Genomic DNA, 22,302 nt, shown 5'->3' with positions numbered 1-22,302 from the left:
CCTATCCCTTTCCTATCTCATCGTCGCCATAAGACCTATTTGTGTCAGTGTGACTTAAAACAAATCATAAAAAATAAATTAAAAATCCCTTTTGGAGTGTCATTGTTTCATTCCATCGTCCTGACTTTCACCTTTACAACTTCAGAATGCTGCTACTCAGGAATCATTTGTTAACCTGACCTCTCAACAGATATCCATTCCATATGATTGTACCTACTGCAAGACTAATTCCTTCACTGAGATTAATAAGCTTTTCCATCTTGGCAGGGTCTTGCAATTCACTGGGAATAAAAGAAGTATGTAATATGTCGTTATTTTATTAGTAATATCAAGTAGTACTATACATCTGCATCAGATCTATTCAAATTGTGTTACTCTGTGCATCCATCAGGGGATGATGTCGTAGATGATAGGTCCCTTTAAACAACAACAATATATATATATATATTTTACAATTTTGCTTTACGTCGCACCGACACAGATAGGTCTTATGGTGACAATGGGATAGGAAAGGCCTAGAAGTGGGAAGGAAGCGGCCATGGCCTTAATTAAGGTGCAGCCCCAGCATTTGCCTTGTGTGAAAATGGGAAACCGCGGAAGACCATCTTCTGGGCTGCCGACATTGGGGTTCGAACCTACTATCTCAAGGATGCAAGCTCACAGCTGTGCAGCCCTAACCGCACGGCCAACTTGCCCGGTACAACAATAATCATCATCGTCATCATTTCTTCTGCTGGAAAATCAGGTTGATTGTACTCTTCTTATGTAGTAGGAAATGTACAATTGCAGAGTTTCATTGCATCAACAGGAGAACCTGGAGCTGATATATTGAGTGACTTCAGCTATTTTTTTTTTTTTTTTTTTGCTTCTTCTTCCTTGTGTAGATTGAGAAGGCTTTAGCAAATGATCTGATATTTTAATTTTTAATCCTTAGTCCATTCGGCGTTGTCTTGAACACAGTCAAATAAAAATTTAATGATATTATTTATTTACTATGTTTCCTTCTCTGTTCTAGTTATACCAAGCAAGGAAGTTTAAAAGACCACACAGATTGTGCCCCAAACAATGGATATTACTTTTTACCCTTGTATGATAAGGGTGAATATATTTTAAAGGTAAGTGGTCTATTTCAGTGATTCAGTTGTATGTTTGAAATGGTGAATTGGTTTCTCTCCCTCGCTTTTTTTCCCCTACAATTTGCTTTACGTCGCACCGGCACAGATAGGTCTTATGGTGACGATGGGATAGGAAGGGCCTAGAAGCGGGAAGGAAGCGGCCGTGGCCTTAATTGAGGGAGAACCCCAGCATTTGCCTGGTGTGAAAATGGGAAACCATGAAAAACCATTTTCAGGGCTGTCGATGGTGGGATTTGAAACCACTATCTCCCGGATGCAAGCTCATGGCCGCATGCCCCTAACCGCACGGCCAACTCGCCTGGTGGTTTTTCTCTGCTATTAATTTATGAGTAAGTTCATGCTATCAGAATAAGATGGATGAAAATCAGCATGTTTATAGATCATGAAGAGGTTGTCAAAGTCAGATTTTTAATATATGTCAAGAAATTGAGGAATGTTCTGAAAGGTTTAGAGCATTATGCGCATGTTTTGTTGTAAACAGAGTAGTCATGTGTTGGTGGTTTGAGGGGGAGTGAAGGGGATTATTGTATACGGATACTTAAAGGCATTGTTAATCAGCCTGCAGTGAATGAAGCATAATTTATTTATTTTTAACTTAAACTGCAGATACAACCTGCATTTCACCCTTTGGGTACATCTCAGTATGTGTTGTATGTTGGGTATTCAGCCCGAAGGCTGGTTTGATCCTCTGCAGCTTCACCAACAGCTGTCATAAATAGCCTTGGCATCACTGAAGAGGCGTACGAGGAAAATGAGGAGTGAGGTAGTTTCCCATTGCTTTCCTCACCGAGCCAGCTGTTGCTATTACAAATCAGTCTGCCAAACCCACTGAAATGCATGCACCAACCGCTCCTAAGAGCAATATTTTCACACCATTCATAACAGGGACTGGCTGCATAAGCAATGGTATTACTAGCATCACTCATACCTCAGTCACTTTCATATTATCAAAGCCAAGGATGAGACTGAGACAGGTAAATGAAAGTAACAAATTTGATATAGTCCATACCAGAAGACATAGTGCACTGTAAATACTACATCTCGCCATCAAAGGCATCATCCCAGTATATATTTTTATTTTTTTATCTTCACAATTTGCTTTACGTTGCATCAACACAGATATATCTTATGGCAACAATGGTATTTTCTTATTTTTCACTACTTCCTTTACATCTCATTCCAGGTCTCTTTATCTTTCACTCTTTCAGCTATTCTGCCACAAGCACTCCCTGCTTAGCTTACAAATGCCTTCTTGAATATGTCCTATTCTTCTTCCACACTCGCTACCTCACTTCTGGATATGTATTGTTTCTATTCATTTTGGAATTTTTCGTTTACTTCCATATTTTTAAATTTCCATACTTTTATTTTCTTTTGTCTTATTTATATCATTTTCACTATTTTTTGTACTTTCATTTTTGCTACCACTACTCTGTGGTCTCCATCAAAGGCTAAGGGCTAGGAGTGGGAAGGAAGCAACCATGGCCTTAATTAATGTACAGCACCAGCATTTACATGCTGTGAAAATGCAAAACCACAGAAAACCATCTTCAGGGCTGCTGACAGTGGGTACTGTCTCCCAAATGCAATCTGATAGCCACATGATGTGAACCGTTCGGCATTTGCTCGGTATATATTTGGTATTGAGGGTGTGTATGAAAGACATACAGTAGGTAATTACAGTTGTTGAGTTGATCTGGTATATCTCGTTTTCTTAGGTATTAGTATATTTCATTCATAAGCTTAATAGTTCTTTGTTCAGAAATTTACAGATTCTGTCAAGGTATTGAAGAAATTTCCCATGATTTGATAGAAATTGTGTTGGGGTAAATGAGGGGAGTATGTAAGTGTCCTGTTGGCAACGGACCTCTGGGAAATAATAGTATTGTTAATGAGGGTTTTCGAGAGGGTGTGTTCCTGAGGTGTTTGTAGAAGTCTCTTAGTTTCTGCTTATATAGGGATAAAGATAGCTTTACTATTTATGTTATTATCTGCTGCCTTGTAAAATTGAATTTAGCTAGAAAATCAGGTCGATCTTTTCCATAATGTCCGGGGTTTCTTCAGATCCATTGAAGTGTGATTTTGTTGGTAGCAAGTACAGCATGGAGACAATTTCTAATCTTAATGATTGCAGAGTCACTGGATGAGATAGCCTTTAGCACAACTTGTGAATCGACTTTGATCGTTATGTTGTTTGTTTCTGCATTGTGAGTTATCCACATTACAGCCTTTTACCTCTGCTTAAACACTGTACATTGCAGTTTTAATGTAGGCCTAATTGTTTTTGAGTAAGTTTCTGAATTTAAAGATAAAAATTTCATTGTTCCGTGTTGAAAAGTATCACAGTTAAATTGAAATAATAAATATGGTAGTTCAACCTATTCAATACAAGTAAATAAGAGATGTAGAGATTACATTCTTATTTAATTAAAAGTGGATATGGTACCGGTTTCGACCCCAGTCTGGGTCATCATCAGCCGATTATAACTGATATTGTGTGGACTTGACTGTTAACTTCTTTCTTACTTATGTATTGTTTTTCGAGTTATAATCAGCTGATGATGACCCAGACTATGGTTGAAACCGGTACCATTTCCACTTTTATTTAAATAACTAGCTGATGTACCCGTGCTTCGCTACGGGATTCTCAGAAAGACTGACTTGGTGGTTTTCCTAACTGAATTCAACATAGGTCATTACTAAAACGTCCGTAGGAATGTAGCGGTTGAAAGCAATGTTATCATATAAAATACTCGATCAAATGAGAAACCGCACACTTTCTCACTTTCAACGAACAGTACTGCGGTGCCGATCTAAGAGTTAAAAGTTCCAGAGCTGGAATAACCAGGTCGCAGACTGCCGTGAACACTCCTCTGTCATTATTCCGTTAAATATGCACACTACTCATTCCAATCAGTGGCTCAGAGTAGGGATTGTATAGCTCGAATACTATGATGAACCAGTGTGTTACGTACCAGATATATCAGAAAATGTATGAACCAGAGGAATGGCATGCTAAAGAAGAAAGTTATCTTACACCCCCTCAGTTACTTCCCACCAATATACAGGCAGGCTGTTACAGTCGGTACGACCAGGCGTGTTTGCCGTGTGGTTAGGGGCCCGCAGCTGTGAGCTTGCATCTGGGAGATAGTGGATTCGAACCCCACTGCCGGCAAACCTGAAGATGGTATTCGGGAGATAGTGGGTTCGAGCCCCACTGTCGGCAGCCCTGACGATGGTTTTCCGTGGTTTCCCATTTTCACACCAGGCAAATGCCGGGACTGTACCTTAATTAAAGCCACGGCCGCTTCCTTCCACTTCCTAGACCTTTCCTATCCCATCGTCGCCATAAGACATATCTGTGTCGGTGCGAAGTTAAGCAAAACAAAATGGTATTCCGTGGTTTCCCATTTTCACACCAGTCACGCCAGGATGTACCTTAAAGCCAAGGCCGCTTCCTTCACACCACTATTCATTTCCTATCCCATCGTCGCCATAAGACCTACCTGTGTCAGTGCTCAAGCAAATAAAAAAAAAATCGGTACGCTGCAGTAATCCTATCTATCGGGGATGAGAGGAAACAGAAGACAAAAAGCACATCACAACAAACAATGGTCAATGGAATGTTATTGTTGATAAAGTTTATGAGCTTTCTATATTGCAGGCCTTCACATTAGTTTTCTTTCGACTCTGTGATATTAGGGTGTCTTACAAAATTATTTATATCGTAGACTGTAGTTCCTTATTCTCAGACTTTACATACCGATTTTCACTAAATTCTGTTTACCCATTTTCTCGTGACTTGGCGCTGATATGACTTAGTAACAAAAATCCAAATTCATGAATATCTCCGATTATATGCGGTACGGTAACAATGTATAAGACATAAGTGATCGGAAATTTAATAACTTCTTACATAACTACTACTAACTTACGACATAACTAAAGTTATGTTAGTTATGTAGTATTTATCAATACGACCACTAATAACATAAATAACTTATTTGAGAATTACATTTCAGACCTTCCCCTAAACTACAATTTCACTCAGCGTGATTAAAATTATTTATAGCCGAGCTTGTAGTGGTTCATCACCCGACATTACATACCGATTTTAATTAAATTCTCTTCAGCCGTTTTCTATTGATGCGTGTACAATCATACATATATACATACATACATACATACATACATACATACATACATACATACATACATATATACATACATATAGACAGACAGACAGACAGACAGACAGACAGACAGAAATTACGGAAAAGTAAGAAATGCATTTCCTCGTTACTGTGGACATGACAGATACAGAAATACCATTCATTTCAAATTCTGAGCAATGTACAGGCAAAACACTTATTTTATATATAGATTACATTTCAGGCCTTCCCCTAAACTACCATTTCACTCAGTGTGAATAACATTATTGATAGCCTAGATTATAGCGACCTATTCCCCGACTTTGCATACCAATTTTCGTGAAGATACGACCACTAATAAAATAAATATTTGACAATTAAATTTTAGGCCTTCCCCTAAATTACCATTTTTCTCAGCGTGTATAGCGTGTATATTGTAGCGACTTATTTTCCATCTTTGTCTAGCGATTTGCATTAAGACACGACCACTAATAACATAAATATTTGAGAATTAAATTTCAGGCCTTCCCCTAAACTACCATTTCACTCAGCTTGATTAAAATAACTGATAGCCTAGATTGTAGCGGTTCATCATCCGACTTTACATTCCGATTTTCATTAAATTCTCTTCAGCCGTTTTCTCGTGATGCGTGTACATACATACATACAGACAGACAGACAGAAATTACGGAAAAGTAAAAAATGCATTTTCTTCTTACTGTGGACATGACCGATACAGAAATACCATTATTTTCAAATTCTGAGCAATGTACAGACAAAACTCGTATTTTATATATATAGATTACATTTCAGGCCTTCCCCTAAACTACCATTTCACTCAGTGTGAATAACATTATTGATAGCCTAGATTATAGCGACCTATTCCCCGACTTTGCATACCAATTTTCGTGAAGATACGACCACTAATAAAATAAATATTTGACAATTAAATTTTAGGCCTTCCCCTAAACTACCATTTTTCTCAGCGTGTATAGCGTGTATATTGTAGCGACTTATTTTCCATCTTTGTCTAGCGATTTGCATTAAGACACGACCTCTAATAACATAAATATTTGAGAATTAAATTTCAGGCCTTCCCCTAAACTACCATTTCACTCAGCTTGATTAAAATAACTGATAGCCTAGATTGTAGCGGTTCATCACCCGACTTTACATTCCGATTTTCATTAAATTCTCTTCAGCCGTTTTCTCGTGATGCGTGTACATACATACAGACAGACAGACAGGCAGAAATTACGGAAAAGTAAAAAATGCATTTTCTTCTTACTGTGGACATGACCGATACAGAAATACCATTATTTTCAAATTCTGAGCAATGTACAGACAAAACTCTTATTTTATATATATAGATAATGTAATCTCTACATCTCTTATTTACTTGTATTGAATAGGTTGAACTACCATATTTATTATTTCAATTTAACTGTAAGTTTCTGAAGTATTCCTGAGGACAATCACACATGCTCCCACATTTCCTCCTGTCTTGGGTCTGTCAGTGAATACTGATTAAAACGAGGGCTAGACAAAAGAGTGGTTGAATGGGTGGCTAAATTTCTAGAAAATAGAACTCAGAGAATTAGAGTAGGTGAAGTGTTATCTAATCCTGTGATGATTAAGACTAGAGTGTTAATTGGACCTTTATGTTTTCTTATATAATTATATGAATAATATGAGTAAAGGGCTGCAATCACAGATAAGGCTATTTGCAGATGATGATATGCTGAATAGAGTAGTAAATGAATTGCACTATTGTGAGCGAGTGCAGGGGGAATTAAATAATGTTGTGAGATGACAGCAGATAATGGTATAATGGTAAATTAGATGAAAAGTCAAGTTGTATGTTTTACCAAGGAGAAAAGTTATCTCAGTTGTAATTACGGTGTTGATGGGGGTGATAGTGTTTCATGGCAAACACTGCAAGTACCTAGGTGTTAATGTATGGAATGATCTTCATTGGGGTAATCATAATTAATGAGGTTGTAAAGAAAGGTTATAGATCTCTTCACATGGTTATGAGAGTATTTAGGGGTTGTAGTAAGGATATAAAGGAGAGGGAATATAAGTCTCTGCTAAAACCCTGATTAGAGTATGGTTCACAATGTATGGGACCCTCCAGGACTACTTGATATGATCCAGAGGAAAGCAGCATGATTTGTTCTGGGTGATTTCCGACAAAAGGTAGTGTTACAAAAATGTTGCAAACTTTGGGCAGTGACGAGATGCTCAACTACTGTATGTGGTTTGAACAGTTTAAAGATATTAACGTTAAAAGTTCCACCTTTACAATACCGGTACTTACAAAAGTTTCTATTCTTAAAGCAAAGTTATAGGTACATGTTTCGTCCCTCGTGGGGACATCCTCAGCCTAGCGAAGAATGAAAGTTAAATAGTAAAATTATTATAACAGAAAAAGGTATTATATACACGTCTACTGCAAATCAAATGTACTTGGTCTTAATGTGCCATATGACAAAGTGGTGACGTGAAATCTGTTTGAAACACCTCATATTTGTTCAAGTATAAAATAATCTTATGTTAGCTGACACACAGTTTACGAGAGAAAAATCATGACTAATATTTTAATTTTAATCAAGTCATTGAAATTGTGAAATACTTTTGCTGAAGAATAGAATATGTTCTTGAAACATGTACGATTAATTAACATATCTATATTTGCTGGCGAGATGTAGTGTTTACAGTGCACTATGTCTTCTGGTATGGGCTAGAATAAATTTGTTACTTGCATTGATCTGTCTGTCTCATTCTTGGCTTTGACAATATGAAAGTGACCGAGGTATGAGTGATGGTACTAATACCATTCCTTATGCAGCCAGACCATGTTATGAATGATGTGAAAATATCGCTCATATGCATGCATTTCAGTGGGCTTGGCAGACTGATATGTAATAGCAACTGCTGGCACAGTGGGGAAAGCAACGGGAAACTATCTCACTCTTCATTTCCCTACTACGCCTCTTCAGTGACGCCTAGGCTATCATTACAGCTGTTGGCAGAGCTATGAGGATCAAGCTAGCCTTCGGGATGAATACGCAACAACATATATAAATAAAGTTGTCTGTGATTTTGTTTGTTTTTGCCAATTTTTCAGATATTTATCTGTTTTAGGTCAACTGAGGACCGTATCAGTGGTTTTTAGCTTTTGTGTCTGTCTGTCTGTCTGTCTGTCTGTCTGTCTGTCTGTCTGTCTGTCTGTCTGTCTGTCTGTCTGTCTGTCTGTCTGTCTGTCTGTCTGTCTGTCTGTCTGTCTGTCTGATCCACCATCACGGTGAAACAGCTGGATAAATCTCAACCATACTTCATTTTTAGAATATACTCATCCAGAGGAAGGTTTAGATATGCATATGATTTAAAAATCGCTGAATCGACTGGGGTTTATAGGCAAACCAGATCAGTTTTCTTCAATTTTCTCTTATACTATTGATTTTCTGTAAAATCCATGCACAATATGTGAAATGTCCCTTCATTTTAAACAACTTTTGTTATGTTCATAATTTCGCTTACTCTTCAAATGATGGAGAAAAATTACTATTTTCTGGGGCTTTCATGTTCTGCACTGAGTGACCGACAACGAACCTACTGGTTACCATGGCAACGTCTCTGGCTGAATGCCAGCAGAGAAGTAATGTTGTCCCATTTTCGTCATCATTCCTGTAAACTCGTGGTTGTTCCTTGGGTAGAAGGCGAGAGAGACGTTAAGCTGCCATTCTGCGGGATATTTGCGGAATACTGTTGGAGGTTACTATTGTCGTCGAATAGCACTAAGGGGGGCTGTTAATATTTGAACAGTACCGTGGAGTGTAGCCCATTATTTCACACCATGAGGTGTTTTCTGGCATTTGCTATAATTTTTATTGTATTTCACTTCTTCTGTTTTCTGCTTTATTCCATGCCTCTTTAGGCGTAAGTAATAACATTTAAAGTTAAAAACTTCATCATTGATCCGTATTGAACTAATAATTACAATGCTATAAAATACAATATTGTATTGAACATCTTTCTCTTTTTAGCATTGTAATTAAGTAATAACACCCTAAGTCATCTTTTTATCTGTTTACCTAAGAATACCTGCAACTAGATTTCTCCTATGTTATCGCTTTCTTAAATCCACAACTTATATCATCACAATTTAGTGAGCGACATTTCATTTTCCAATACATACACCTGGTATTTACATATTTGTCCTATCTGGCTGTCCTCAGTCATTATCCTATTTTCAATTAATGTTGACTTTTTTTAACTGTATTATTTTCTTCCTTAATTTCTCGGTATGCGAATGTTAATCCCAAAACCTCGACACCCTTTCCTTTGAGGAAAAATTCCAAACTGTTCAAGTGAATAACTTATTGGCTTCGAAAAATATTGAAATATGGAGGCAATTTTAATGACGGTGCATACCTTTGTTTTGAGATAATTTGTGGCTGAACAGTTAGTCAAATAAAAAAACAGATAGCACGATCGGTGTTCGATTTGGAAAGATCTACAACTTTGGTCCTATGACATTTTGTTTTATTTTGGATCCTTATACCTTAAATAGAACGGCATTTCTCGATTTTAAGGTAATTTTGTACTTTTTACATGTTTATGACATCTTTTTGACACACATAGCCCTTTCAGACCGTGTACGCACAATTGTGCGGGTTCGTATTTTAGTTATCCCTGACCGTATTTGATGTTTTTTCGGCGCTAGACCGGACTGCAGTGATTGTGCAGGACACGTGGCGTGTGTTTCAATTGATTTTAGTATGCGCTTGACCGCCAGGGCGAAGGAAGAAGAGTTCAAAAAGCACAGTTGATCGGCGAAATGGCAGGAAGCAGTAGTGCCGAAAGTAAGTATTTATTTATTGCGTTTATATTAATCTAGAAGCTTTACTGAATACCAGAATATATTCAATGAAGTGTATACATTGGTTAGTGAACGTAAATTTTGAAGCTACACCATCGTATGTGATACAACGAGGTTTTGAATTTTGATACGCACAATTGTGTGGGTCCTGTTTTTCGGATGTTAGTTTTTATTTTGTAAAATAAACTATCAATATGTGTATTGAGGAGCATTTTAGTCAGTTTTTGACATACAAGCAAAAATTCACACCTCCAGTAGTCTTTCAGGTCTGAAAGGGTTATAGGAAAGATTGAATCATGAAATTCAGCATGCACATTGACAAGACCAGTGGCCACATTGATTATTTTAACCATGATGGTTCAATCTTGTCCGTTATGACACGTTCAATTTCTGTTGATGTAGATGTTGATTCCCATAGGGAACCTAAAATATTTGTCCTGAATGAGTAAATTTATAATACCAATATAATGGTCCGTTATTGGACATTATAAATTTTCCAGCTAACTCATTCTTGGTTGCCTGCGTTTTGCCCTCGTGTGCTAAGTTAGGCTTGTCAGTTGGGACTTAGCACACCACCCAAGACGCAAGGTTAGTGCATACCGTGGAGGCCATTGCATAGGCTATTTGAAGCCACCAGCAGTGCCAATGCACTATGATAGCTATGTCTCATTTCCAAAAATAGATGCCTGCCTGGCCATCAAATGATGTAGATGTTGATTCCCATAGGGAACCTAAAATATTTGTCCTGAATGAGTAAATTTATAATACCAATATAATGGTCCGTTATTGGACATTATAAATTTTCCAGCTACATCATTTGATGGCCAGGCAGGAATCTATTTTTGGAAATGAAACATAGCTCTCATTGTGCATTGGCACTGCTGGTGGCTTCAAATAGCCTATGCAGTGGCCTCCACGGTATGCACTAGCCTTGCGTCTTGGGTGGTGTGCTAAGTCCCAACTGACGAGCCTAACTTAGCACACGAGGGCGAAACGCAGGCAACCAAGAATGAGTTAGCTGGAAAATTTATAATGTCCAATAATGGACCATTATATTGGTATTATAAATTTACTCATTCAGGACAAATATTTTAGGTTCCCTATGGGAATCAACATCTGCATCATTTGATGGCCAGGCAGGCATCTATTTTTGGAAATGAGACATAGCTCTCATAGCGCATTGGCACTGCTGGTGGCTTCAAATAGCCTATGCAGTGGCCTCCACGGTATGCACTAGCCTTGCGTCTTGGGTGGTGTGCTAAGTCCTAGCTGACGAGCCTAACTTAGCACACGAGGGCGAAACGCAGGCAACCAATAATGAGTTAGCTGGAAAATTTATAATGTCCAATAACGGACCATTATATTGGTATTACGTTCAGTTTCTACAAAACGCTTTTCTACCTTGTCAATACTTTACATTTTATTATAACTATCTACCATACATGTTTCGAGAGCTCAACTGCTCTCTTCCTCAGCGGTGTAAAGTATTGACAAGGCGGGAAAATGTTTCATAGAAATTCAGTGGCCATATGTTAGCCAAATGATTCCAGTAGCCAAACAAGTATCCGAAAAATAAAATAATATGTGAAAACTGTACCCAAATTTCACCCTGTTCCATGTTTCTAACTCAATCTAACCCATAAATATAGGAGATACAAGAAAAGGGCATAGGACCAACCATGTAGAACACTAAAAGAGGCGTCTGATGGCAGAATACGTTAGTCGATATGTCGTACCGTTTAAAACCAGTAAATCTCAAAATGAAGGTCTGCACTTATAAATGTGCCCATGCTTATCTATACAAATAAAGTTGAAGGGGGTCCACTGTCTATAATTTCATTTGTTTTGCCAATTTTTCAGATATTTATTCATTTTAGGTCAACTCAAGACCATATGAGTGGTTTTCAGCTTTCGTGTCTGTCTCTTTGTCCGTTTCACCATCGCAGTTACCATGGCAATGTCTCTGGCATAATGCCATTTTTGTCACCGTTCCTGTAATCTTGTGGTTGATCCTTGAGTCAAAGGCGAGAGAGACGTCAAGCTGCCACTGTGCAGGATTTTTGTGGACTACCAATTGAGGTTATGGTCGTCTTCAGATTACTTTAAAGGGGGCTGTTAATATTTGAACAGTACCCTGGATTATAGCCCATTATTTCACCTTTCACCTTTTGTCGTGTCACAATTCCTTACACGTTAGATAGAACTGCATTGCTCGATTGTATTCAAATCTCTAACTCGACTGTGACTGGCATTAGGAAAGTGGGCCTGTCTTTATAATGAAAACTCCCCATCTCTATTGTGAATGGCAGTTGGCAAGTGAGCCTGCCATTATAGTACAAACTTCTGAACTGGATTGTGAATGGAAGTACGAAATGTGGCCTGCTATTATCATCAAAACTACCCAACACGCACCTTACATCAGAAACAATGTATGGGGTCCTCCCCATTTTGTTTCTCGTATTGCGCTAAGAGACAGGCAGTTTAATATAATCTTATTCACTGCGTGTACAGTAATTTACGTAGAAATCCGTATACAAGGTAGAATACAGTAGCGAAGCATGGGTACATTTGCTAGTATTAAATAGTTTTTTGATTAGTATTGACAAGGTGGATTCTTTATCTCCTGTTTTTTCAGTGCAGTAAATGTATCACTGTAAATAATCAATGTGGGCCAATATAGACAATTAATAATGTCAAGTTTATATTATGTGGTATGTTTTGAGCTGTCAGTGGAGAGATGGTATTGAATGACATTAGTAGACGAACAACCTTGAGCTTATAAAAGTAGGAAAGATCATAATATGAAGATGAAGTTTGAATTCAAGAGGACAGATTGAGGCAAATATTCATTTATAGGATGAGGAGTAAGGGATTGGAATAAATTATCAAAGGAAATGTTCAATAAATTTCCGAGTTCTTTGAAAACGTTTAAGGAAGAGCTAGGTGAACAGTTGGTAGGGAATCTGCCACTGGGTGACAGCTGTAAGTGCAGATCATTGATTGATTAATATTTTTTCCTTTTGATCCTGTTAGCTGAACACCGATTTTCAAGTTTTTTCTTTTGCTAGTGGCTTAACATCGCTGTAACACATCAAATGTTTTCAGCAACAGAAGGGTGGGAAAGGGTTAGGATTGGCAAGGTAGCGGCCTTGGCCTTAAGTAAGGTGCCTGGTGTGAAAATGAGAAACCATGGAAAACCATCTTCAGAGCTGCCGACAATGGGATTCAAATCCACCCTCTCCCGAATGAAAGCTCACAGCTACGTGACTAACCGCACAGCCAAGCCACTTGGCATTTTCAAATCTTCGGAGTTCTGCTGCTTAAACTGGTATTTCTGCTTTCAATACTTCCAGAGGGCTTGAGGCCTCGTTCAAGCATTCAGATGTCATTTTTCAGCCTCAATTCCAACTCATTGGGAAGAATTTTGGCATTTGTTGTTGGTAGAGACAGACCGATAAGACTTCGTCATAAGAATAAAGATTTGTCTTTGCACTTTTATCATGCTTGTACCATATTGACGAGGAATCAGTTATCATAGGAAGGAGGCAATACTTGTAGATGGTGGCCAAGTGGTTAAAAGAAAGTTCACACGATGATTGGAAATTTCGGATAAGGCTGTTGAGTGCATTGTGTGTTTTCCTTTATAGGTGTGTGATGTGCAGGTTTTGTGCGAGCTTACTATCTAGCAAAACACCCTAGCAAGATACTGTAGTTGGTTAACCACTTATATACCTGACTCTCACAAAAGGATGTGAACGACACAGTTGAAACTGTTTGCAGAAAATTGGCATTATGGCTGACATCTGTTTGTCTAGTTCTAATTTGTTGTCTTATAGTTTTGAGATGGCCTGTTCAAGTGTGGAGAGCACTCTTTCATGAGAAGATCCTTTAATTAGTAGCATAACATCGTCTGTGTTTAAAAGGACTTCTGGATTGTTTTCAGGCTCTAATAGTGAGTCAGTGAGGTTGTTGGCTATTAAATTCCACTTTCTGACCAATTTGTTCTTTTTCTGCCTCAGGTGCATGGTCATTTTCTGGAAAGGCAAAGTAAACATTTCTCAACAACTTCCTTTCTCAAAAATGTCATTTCATTTGTATCATCTTTAACACTGTCAATAAAATATCTAACCCACATTTTGTCGAAATTTTATGATGGTGAAATCGTTTAAATTCTGCATGCTCTCTTTCTTCCTCCTTCTTTGCTCCTTTTTCATTTGTCTCAGTCTCCTCTACATCACAGTTACGTCATGTGTAGAGCCTTGCACAGATGCGGATATCTGCCGAAGTTAATGTCCATGCGGATTCAAACTGTATGGCAGTGCAGATAATTTTGCTGATAATTTCTAAATAATGACGTTTGATTTTTTTACTCAGGTATACTCTTGTTTTCTCTTATGGTTAGGCGACCCTTGACATTGGTATGGGAGAACAGTGATATATAAAGAGCCTTGAAACCATAAAGCCATAAATATGATCTAAGCTAACTGCTGCCCGCAATTAATGGAAGGAAGGAACAAAGGCCAATACATCAGTAGTAGAAAATCCCTCATAAACCTGCGACCGTAGGGGTTCTGGTGCCAGGTGTCAGGCCTATTGTATTATGTCAACAGATCTATCGCATTTCAGTAACTTGGGTGTAATATACTGTAGTTAAATATTTAGATTATCTGCGGATAACCATTTTGCGGATGCGGATAACCATTCGTGGATCGGGTGCGGATGAAGGAAGTACGGATGCGGATATTATTTTGTATATCCGCGCAGGGCTCTAGTCATGTGGGGGTAGAAGTTGTGGTGTTTATATACAGTGATGTGAAGAGTACAAGAAGAAAGTAATTGGCCTGAATTATAGTTACCTGCAAAGTATTTTACTCAGTTACAGATTGCTTTTCAACAAGAAATCAGTAAAATTACAATTATAATTACTTTGCAGAATGCTAGTCTTAAGGGAATTACTGATATTTTTTCCGCATTATAAAAAGTTAGCATGGAAAATACATCCTTTATTTTGTGTGTTTTATAGCATAGATACATTAAATGGCTATGAGGAATGTGCAAGTCACGACGTTCAGAGCGCTCTGGTGGACTTTACTGAGATACTGCACAGTCTAGCGCTGCGAGTTGCTATTGCAAATAGTGAGCAAGGAGCGATCCTAGAGGGATATTTTCATTTATGCTGGATTAAATGTCGTGCATTTCATACTCAAAAGTGAATCAAAGAATATCACAAAAGAGTGCTATTTTAAATGAAATTATTTGTGTTAAATAACAAAGTTTTTTCAATTTGTTTTACATCGCACCGACACAGGTAGCTCTTATTGGTGATGATGGGATAGGAAAGGCCTAGAATCAGGAAGGAAACGACCATGGCCTTAGTTAAGATACAGCCCCAGCATTTACCTGTTGTGAAAAAAGATTAGCCAGGCTGAGTGGTTCAGACGGTTGAGGCGCTGACCTTCTGACTCCAACTTGGCAGGTTCGATCCTGGCTCAGTCTGGTGTTATTTGAAGGTGCTCAAATACATCAGCCTCGTGTTGGTAGTTTTACTGGAACGTAAAAGAACTCCCACGGGACTAAGTTCCGGCACCTCAGCATCTCCAAAAACTGTAAAAGTAGTTAATGGGACGTAAAGCCAATAACATTATTATTATTATTATTATTATTATTATTATTATTATTATTATTATTATTATTATTATAAACAATTAATCCCTAAGGATGTTAAATGTGGGTTAAGACCTGAAAACTAAAATATTAATTCCTCTGAAACCGTTTATGTACGAAGACGGAATTCCAAATGATGGTATATATTTCTAAATCCTAAAAGTAAAATAGGAAATATGTTAAGACATTCCACCCCTTTGGCATTAAATGAGGTTAGTTCCGGAAACAAAAATATTCATCCCTCCAAAACCGTTTGATGTACAAAGTTTAATTTTACAAGAAGATCCTATGTCCTAGGTGTCAAATGTGATATACCTCAAAATGTTTTAATTATAATAGTAATAAAAATGGTGATGTTATTAGTTTTACGTCCCGCTAACTACTTTTATGGTTATCAGAAACACTGAGGTGTCAGAATTTTGTCCTCCAGGAGTTGTTTTACATGCTGGTAAATCCATTGACACAGGGCTGACGTATTTGAGCACCTTCAAATACCACCAGACTGAGCAAGGATCAAACCTGCTAAGATGGGTTCAAAAGGCCAGTGCCTCAACTGTCTTAGCCACTTAGCCCAGAAAAAATCACTAACTAGAATCAAAACTGAAGAAGTTTCAAAATGCAGTCATAACTCCTGTTAATATTTTTTCGCACAAAATAATTCGAAATTATTTACAGGAAGAGTGAAATCAGAAATCAGCACCAAATTAATTATTGGATTATATGAATTTAGTGTTGTAATAAACAAGGACAAGGAACTTGAAATGAAAACCTACAACCTGTTTTCCACTCATTGACTGGGTCAGGGATGTAAAGAATGAAGGGCCCATCTTGCAGTGAGAATAGGAATTGTGCCGGCTGCCGAAGCCTGTCACACTCCTCTGGGGCAATGATTAATGACTGACAGATGAAATAAAATGATAGTGGAGAGTGTTGCTGGAATGAAAAATGACAGGGAAAACCGGAGTACTCGGAGAAAAACATGTCCCCGCCTCCGCTTTGTCCAGCACAATTCTCAGATGGAGTGACCAGGATTTGAACCACGGAACCCAGCGATGAGAGGCTGACACGCTGCCGCCTGAGCCACGGAGGCTACAAGGACAAGGAACTTATGAGACATTATTAATATCTGCTTTAATAATGACTTACACCACTGTCATTCTCAAGGTGTCAATTATGTTTGAATTATTCTTCTGGAATTATTTCATTTGGTTCACTGCCAAAATCCATTTTTGTCTTCTTTCTTTTCATATTGAACCTGAAAAGCTTTACACTTGTATCGCTGTAACGTTTTGAATTATAGCAGCTCACGACTTAACATTGTTGTTTAGCATGATGAGGTCATTCCATATTGCCTCTATAAGTAAATTACGAGTTACAGTATACTGTTATACAGCAAATAACAAATCTTTCCATGAATCAACACCACGGTCGACTGTAGTTGTGCGTTAGTTAAATCAGCATGGAGTGCTTCCTACCTTACTGTTTTGCCACCTTTAGCGCTAGTAGTCCCTTGCACGCTCCTCATTATAACAAGGCAAGACTAAACACGATACCTTGGAACTTTTTAAATGGGTAACCTTTTTCCATAATTTTTATTTTAGTTAATGACTTCTAGTGTTTCAAATAATTTGTCATTTGCTTTGCAAATAAGTTAATTGGTTCTTAAGATTGTCATCGCTAAACCTGGACATATTTGGGGGAAAGTACGTCTTTGTATTTATTGAAGGAATGTGAAGGGCATGTGAAGGAATACTTTGTTTAATTTTAAGAACATCATTGCTATAAGAATGTCTTTGGAAGTACTTTAGAGGTAAGAAAGTACCTCATCCAGGATTGATGAAGTTTTCTTCTGTAATAGAACTGAAAAAAATTTGCATCATGATTTATTTATTTTTCTCCGTTTCTGCTTCCGTGTGATTATCAGTTACTAGAATGTAACAATTATAATTTTATTTCAACAAGTAAATTACAATTAAAAAGAAAGTCACCTCCGTAGAGGCCATGTGATGGGGTAGAGTGGTTAGCTCTACATGTGGCCGCCTTTACCCCCAGGAATTAACCTGGTACTCATTTTTGGTGTAGGATGAGTGAACCTCAGGGCCATATGCACCTCCGGAAGTGGAAATCTCGTTTCTTAAATTTTACAACTTCCTGATGGGGATTCGAACCCACGTCCTTCCGGGCGAACCAAGCATGCCTTTACCGCCTCGGCCAGGCAGCCCCTAAATTACAATTATAAATTACATTTTGGATCCCAAGGGGTTTGGAAAATTCCACAACAGATCTTGGGATTGTCCCATTACTTCCAATCCTCAACCCCACCACACAGTTCTTTAATGTTATATAATTGCTGGAAGTAGCTTATTGTTTGCTTGTATATTTTCTTTTTCTCCCAATCAACTCTCCTCGAAGAGTACCATGGAGTCAATTATAACACCCCTTGCCCTTATCCTTGCCAGCACAGTGATGTCTCTTCAGTGAGAGCTACCACTTATAATTATTTTTACACTTCTTAATAATATTCATCAGTTCATAATCAAAATAAGAATAAAAAGTGTGTTTCGATAGAATCTGATGATGTTCTTTCAAGAACGAAACTGTTATTCAGTTTTTAATTAAATTATATCTTTATCAGGCATTTTAAAATTATTTTTAAATTTTATTTATTCTAAATAAATTTTGACAGATTGAAGAACCTCACATTATGGATCACTTCAGCAATGCGTAAGGATGCCAGAAAACAGGGCTTTATGGCAGGAAATAACAGGCACCATTGCAAAGTATTCTATGAGATCTTAGTACTGAAATAGAGTGACAAAATAGAAGGTTATAAACTACTTTTCTAATACTGCCTAAATCACTTTTCAAAATACTATATTTCTTATTGATGAAGTTAATGACATCTTATGAAGCATCTTACTATATTTTTAATCAGCATCTTATTTGAGAACACAGAGGACTTAAAAAAAAAAATACAAGACTGAAATTAATTACTATCAGTTGAGGTTTAGTTTATGTCACACTTATCCTTCTTTCTTCTCTGTTGTTATCCAGAAAGGAACAACAATAAGAAATTTTGATTTACGGTATAATATACTTCACACATGGAATTTAACTCTTCCTTGAAGCCACCCAGTGATATTAACACTCGTGCATTTGTATCAAAAATCATCTGTAGTAGAAAAGAAAAGAGAAAAAGAGACACTACTCAATCACAGTTTTGAAAATTAGCTTTTTTAAGGAGAATTATATGTTAGTCGGTTATGCATAACTGAGGTAGAAATTTTTGGTATTTAAATGTTTCATATCAAACAGTTTTAACTGTATGTAGATCTACTGTCAAGTTTGTTTCTATTTCTTCCTCAAATGTAATTTTTCTTTCAGATAGATCCACCTGAAGGCTGGAGTTTTGAACCAAAGGAAGTTCATCTGAATGTAGATGGTGCAACTGATCAATGCAGCCAAGGAATTGATATAAATTTTTCTTTCAAGGGATTTGCTATTGCAGGAAAGGTAAGAATTTTGTAACATACAGTTTGTTGAATGATCTGTGACTTGTTTTACTCTTGTTGAAAGCAGTCCCTCATTTCGTTCTTTTGCTGACTTGCTAAGCCTAATACTGTCGAGAGTTTTTCTGTCCAGGTGAACTTTGTTAGCCTTTTGGCAGTTTCCCACTTCATCTACAAGGCACCAGATCGAGTACTGTGATGCCTCATCTGCCAACTGGTCCATTCCAAAAGTCTTTTTCTCTGTTGAAGCTGCTGTTAAGGACTTAACTGTAATCCTGGCGAGAGATCCTTACAAGTTACTACCAACTGAGCCAGCTGGACCTAGATGTTTTTTAAGGGTGTGTTACTTCTCTTTCACTTTCTGTCTGTACTGTCTTGTGACAGGCTAGGCCTCGCCTCCCATATACTGAACCCAGAGTGGGAGTCGATACTGGAAGAGCAGTAGCGGCAAGATGTAGGATGTTTATGTAGAAGGCTTGTCCATTCGCACACTCGGCCTGCTGCAGTGGAGAATTGCTGCTGTTGTTGTTGATGATGATGATGATGATGATGATGATGATGATGATGATGATTATGACAGTTACATTCAGAGAGACAAGAAGAGTTCCCCAAAGAAACATGGAAATTAAATTGACTCTGCATTTGTTAAGTTTCTCGTACACAAAATCCCTGCAAGTAAAGCTGCTTGTGATGTGGTGTTAATGGGAGTCAGGGTGGCAAAACTGCAATTTTGGTTCAACCAGTGAGTTGATGCCCTTACATATCCACTGGTTTTCAGTCATATTTACCTCAATTACATCTCTATGGTACATATGGCAGGAAAAGTGCTTAAAGTGGATGTTAGGTACATATATGGCTCTGTTCAGAGTATGTAAGATACCAAGGGGTGTGATAGCTGAGCGACATCTCCATGGGCTTCTCTCCAAGGCAGCTGCTATTCAAATCCCGACCAACGCATGAGGTGTTTTTGAAAGTCACGTCCCTCTAGTTTGGGTTCTTTGTAAAACTTGAGGTCATGGGGGCTGGTGATCTAGTTTTTAGGTCCCCTTTAAACAACAACCAACACCACCGCTGCCACCACCACCACCACCACCACCACCACCACTTGAGGTCGTATGTCTATGATTATGATATCAAGTCATGTTAAACTGCAGGGCTACATGCTTTGTTATGTAAAACATCATTAATAATTGATCAGGTGTTTTGTGTTTTAAGTGAACATAGGAACCTTTCCTCTCTTCATACTCACTCTTACTGCATTGAGGATGTATGTCAGAGTCTCTCTTTCTACAATGTTAATAGCAACACTAATGCATCTGGTGGCCATGCACCTTGTTTGTCTGGTGGCACTCCACTCATTTATATTTATTACTAGTCCAAATAGCATTACATTACGTCACATCTGAATGCTTAACATATTTTGTCTGTCAGTGTAGATTTTTTAAAATAAAGATGTCATGTTTTTATCCTCCCCTTTTAGCTTAATATTTTTTGCACGATGGACTAATGTTATTTTCTGGGAAGAAGTACTTTACAAAGTATTTTTCCTGGTAAATCTAGTTTGGTAGTTTCATTTTTCTGTCTCTGTCCTATCATTGGCTTTGACGATATGAAAGTGACTGAGGTATGAGCGATGCTAGCATTGCCATTCTTTATGAAGCCAGTTCCTGTTATGAATGGTGTGAAGGTGGTGCTCATAGGGTTGGTTAGTGTATGCATTTCAGTGGGCTTGGCAGCGTGATATGCAATAGCACCTTCTGGTTTGGTGAGGAAAGCAACAGGAAACTACTTCACTCCTAATTTCCCTAGTTTGCCTCTTCAGTGACGCCTAGACTACCTATGGCGGCTGATGATGGATCTGTTGAGGATCCAACTGGACTTCGGGCTAAGTACTCAACATCCATACATTTTCATAGGTGTACATTAAAAGTCAGTAGTTAGTAAATTGCTGACAAACACATTTGAATAGGCACTTGTCTCTTATGGTCCAGATTGTAGGATTCAACTCCATTGCTGGCAGTTGGTTAATTTGCTTTTATTTTTTTAAAGAAAAGGTGGATGGGAAGAAGAAGAATCTTTTCACAGTAAATTTCAGAACTGCAGCATCTTTTAAAACTAACAGCGCTGGGCTGAGTGGCTCAGACGGTTGAGGTGCTGGCCATCTGATCCCAACTTGGCAGGTTCGATCCTGGCTCAGCCTGGTGGTATTTGAAGGTGCTCAAATACGTCAGCCTCATGTTAGTAGATTTACTGGCATGTAAAAGAACTCCTGTGGGACTAAATTCCAGCACCTAGGAGTCTCTGAAAACCATAAAATTAGTTAGTGGGACATAAAGCCAGTAACATTATTATAAAAACTAATAGCAATATTTGGGTTATTAAGTATGCAGAGCAATGTTAATATCAGGTACGCAATTCCACGTGAAGAGGGCTAGACAGAAAGGGAGAGTGGCTTCTGACTTGGCCCTCTCAGACACCACATGTGCCTGAATTGTGTATGGGGCTGGCACTCTAAAGTTATTCCCAGAAATTTAAGGACTGAATCTGTGTGTTACATCATCTTGCTATGAGGACACTCCAATATGTATTCTCTCTCTCTCTCTCTCTCTCTCTCTCTCGTGTATACTAACCAAAAAGGTTGAGATCAGTATTTTGCAATCTCTGACTTGATTGAAGGCTAGAAAAATACTGTGGTCAGACATCTTTAAGACAGATCACGAATCCTAACTTCACCACTGCTAAAGACATAAATAAATAAGTAGGTAAATAATATCAGATAGTTCAAAGTCAGCTGAATTCCCATTACAGTTTGTAGTTATATCAGTAGTAAAAGTCAGGGTTTCATTTGAATCCTAAGAGGAAATATTTGAGTATTGGGCGGTACTGGTAATTTGAAGTTTATCCAGTACTTTACCAGTAGTAATAGTCTACTCATTTCAAAGCTACCTGAACGATGC

General features: G+C 38.0%; 1 protein-coding gene across 1 annotated transcript in view; it reads left to right on the top strand.

The window, feature by feature from the left end:
• Positions 1-22,302, top strand: part of LOC136878783 (BOS complex subunit NOMO1) — a 149,706-nt gene that overhangs the window by 5,824 nt on the left and 121,580 nt on the right. Inside the window, exons 2-3 of the mRNA XM_067152252.2 lie at positions 1,016-1,115; positions 19,221-19,349. Of these exons, the coding sequence (XP_067008353.2) occupies positions 1,016-1,115; positions 19,221-19,349 (229 nt within the window). The remainder of the gene's footprint in view (positions 1-1,015; positions 1,116-19,220; positions 19,350-22,302) is intronic.

Source organism: Anabrus simplex, chromosome 8 (genome assembly GCF_040414725.1).
Source record: "Anabrus simplex isolate iqAnaSimp1 chromosome 8, ASM4041472v1, whole genome shotgun sequence".
Lineage (NCBI taxonomy): Eukaryota > Metazoa > Arthropoda > Insecta > Orthoptera > Tettigoniidae > Anabrus > Anabrus simplex.
The sequence above is the reverse complement of the archived record's forward strand: the minus strand, read 5'-3'. Positions and strand labels throughout refer to the sequence as shown.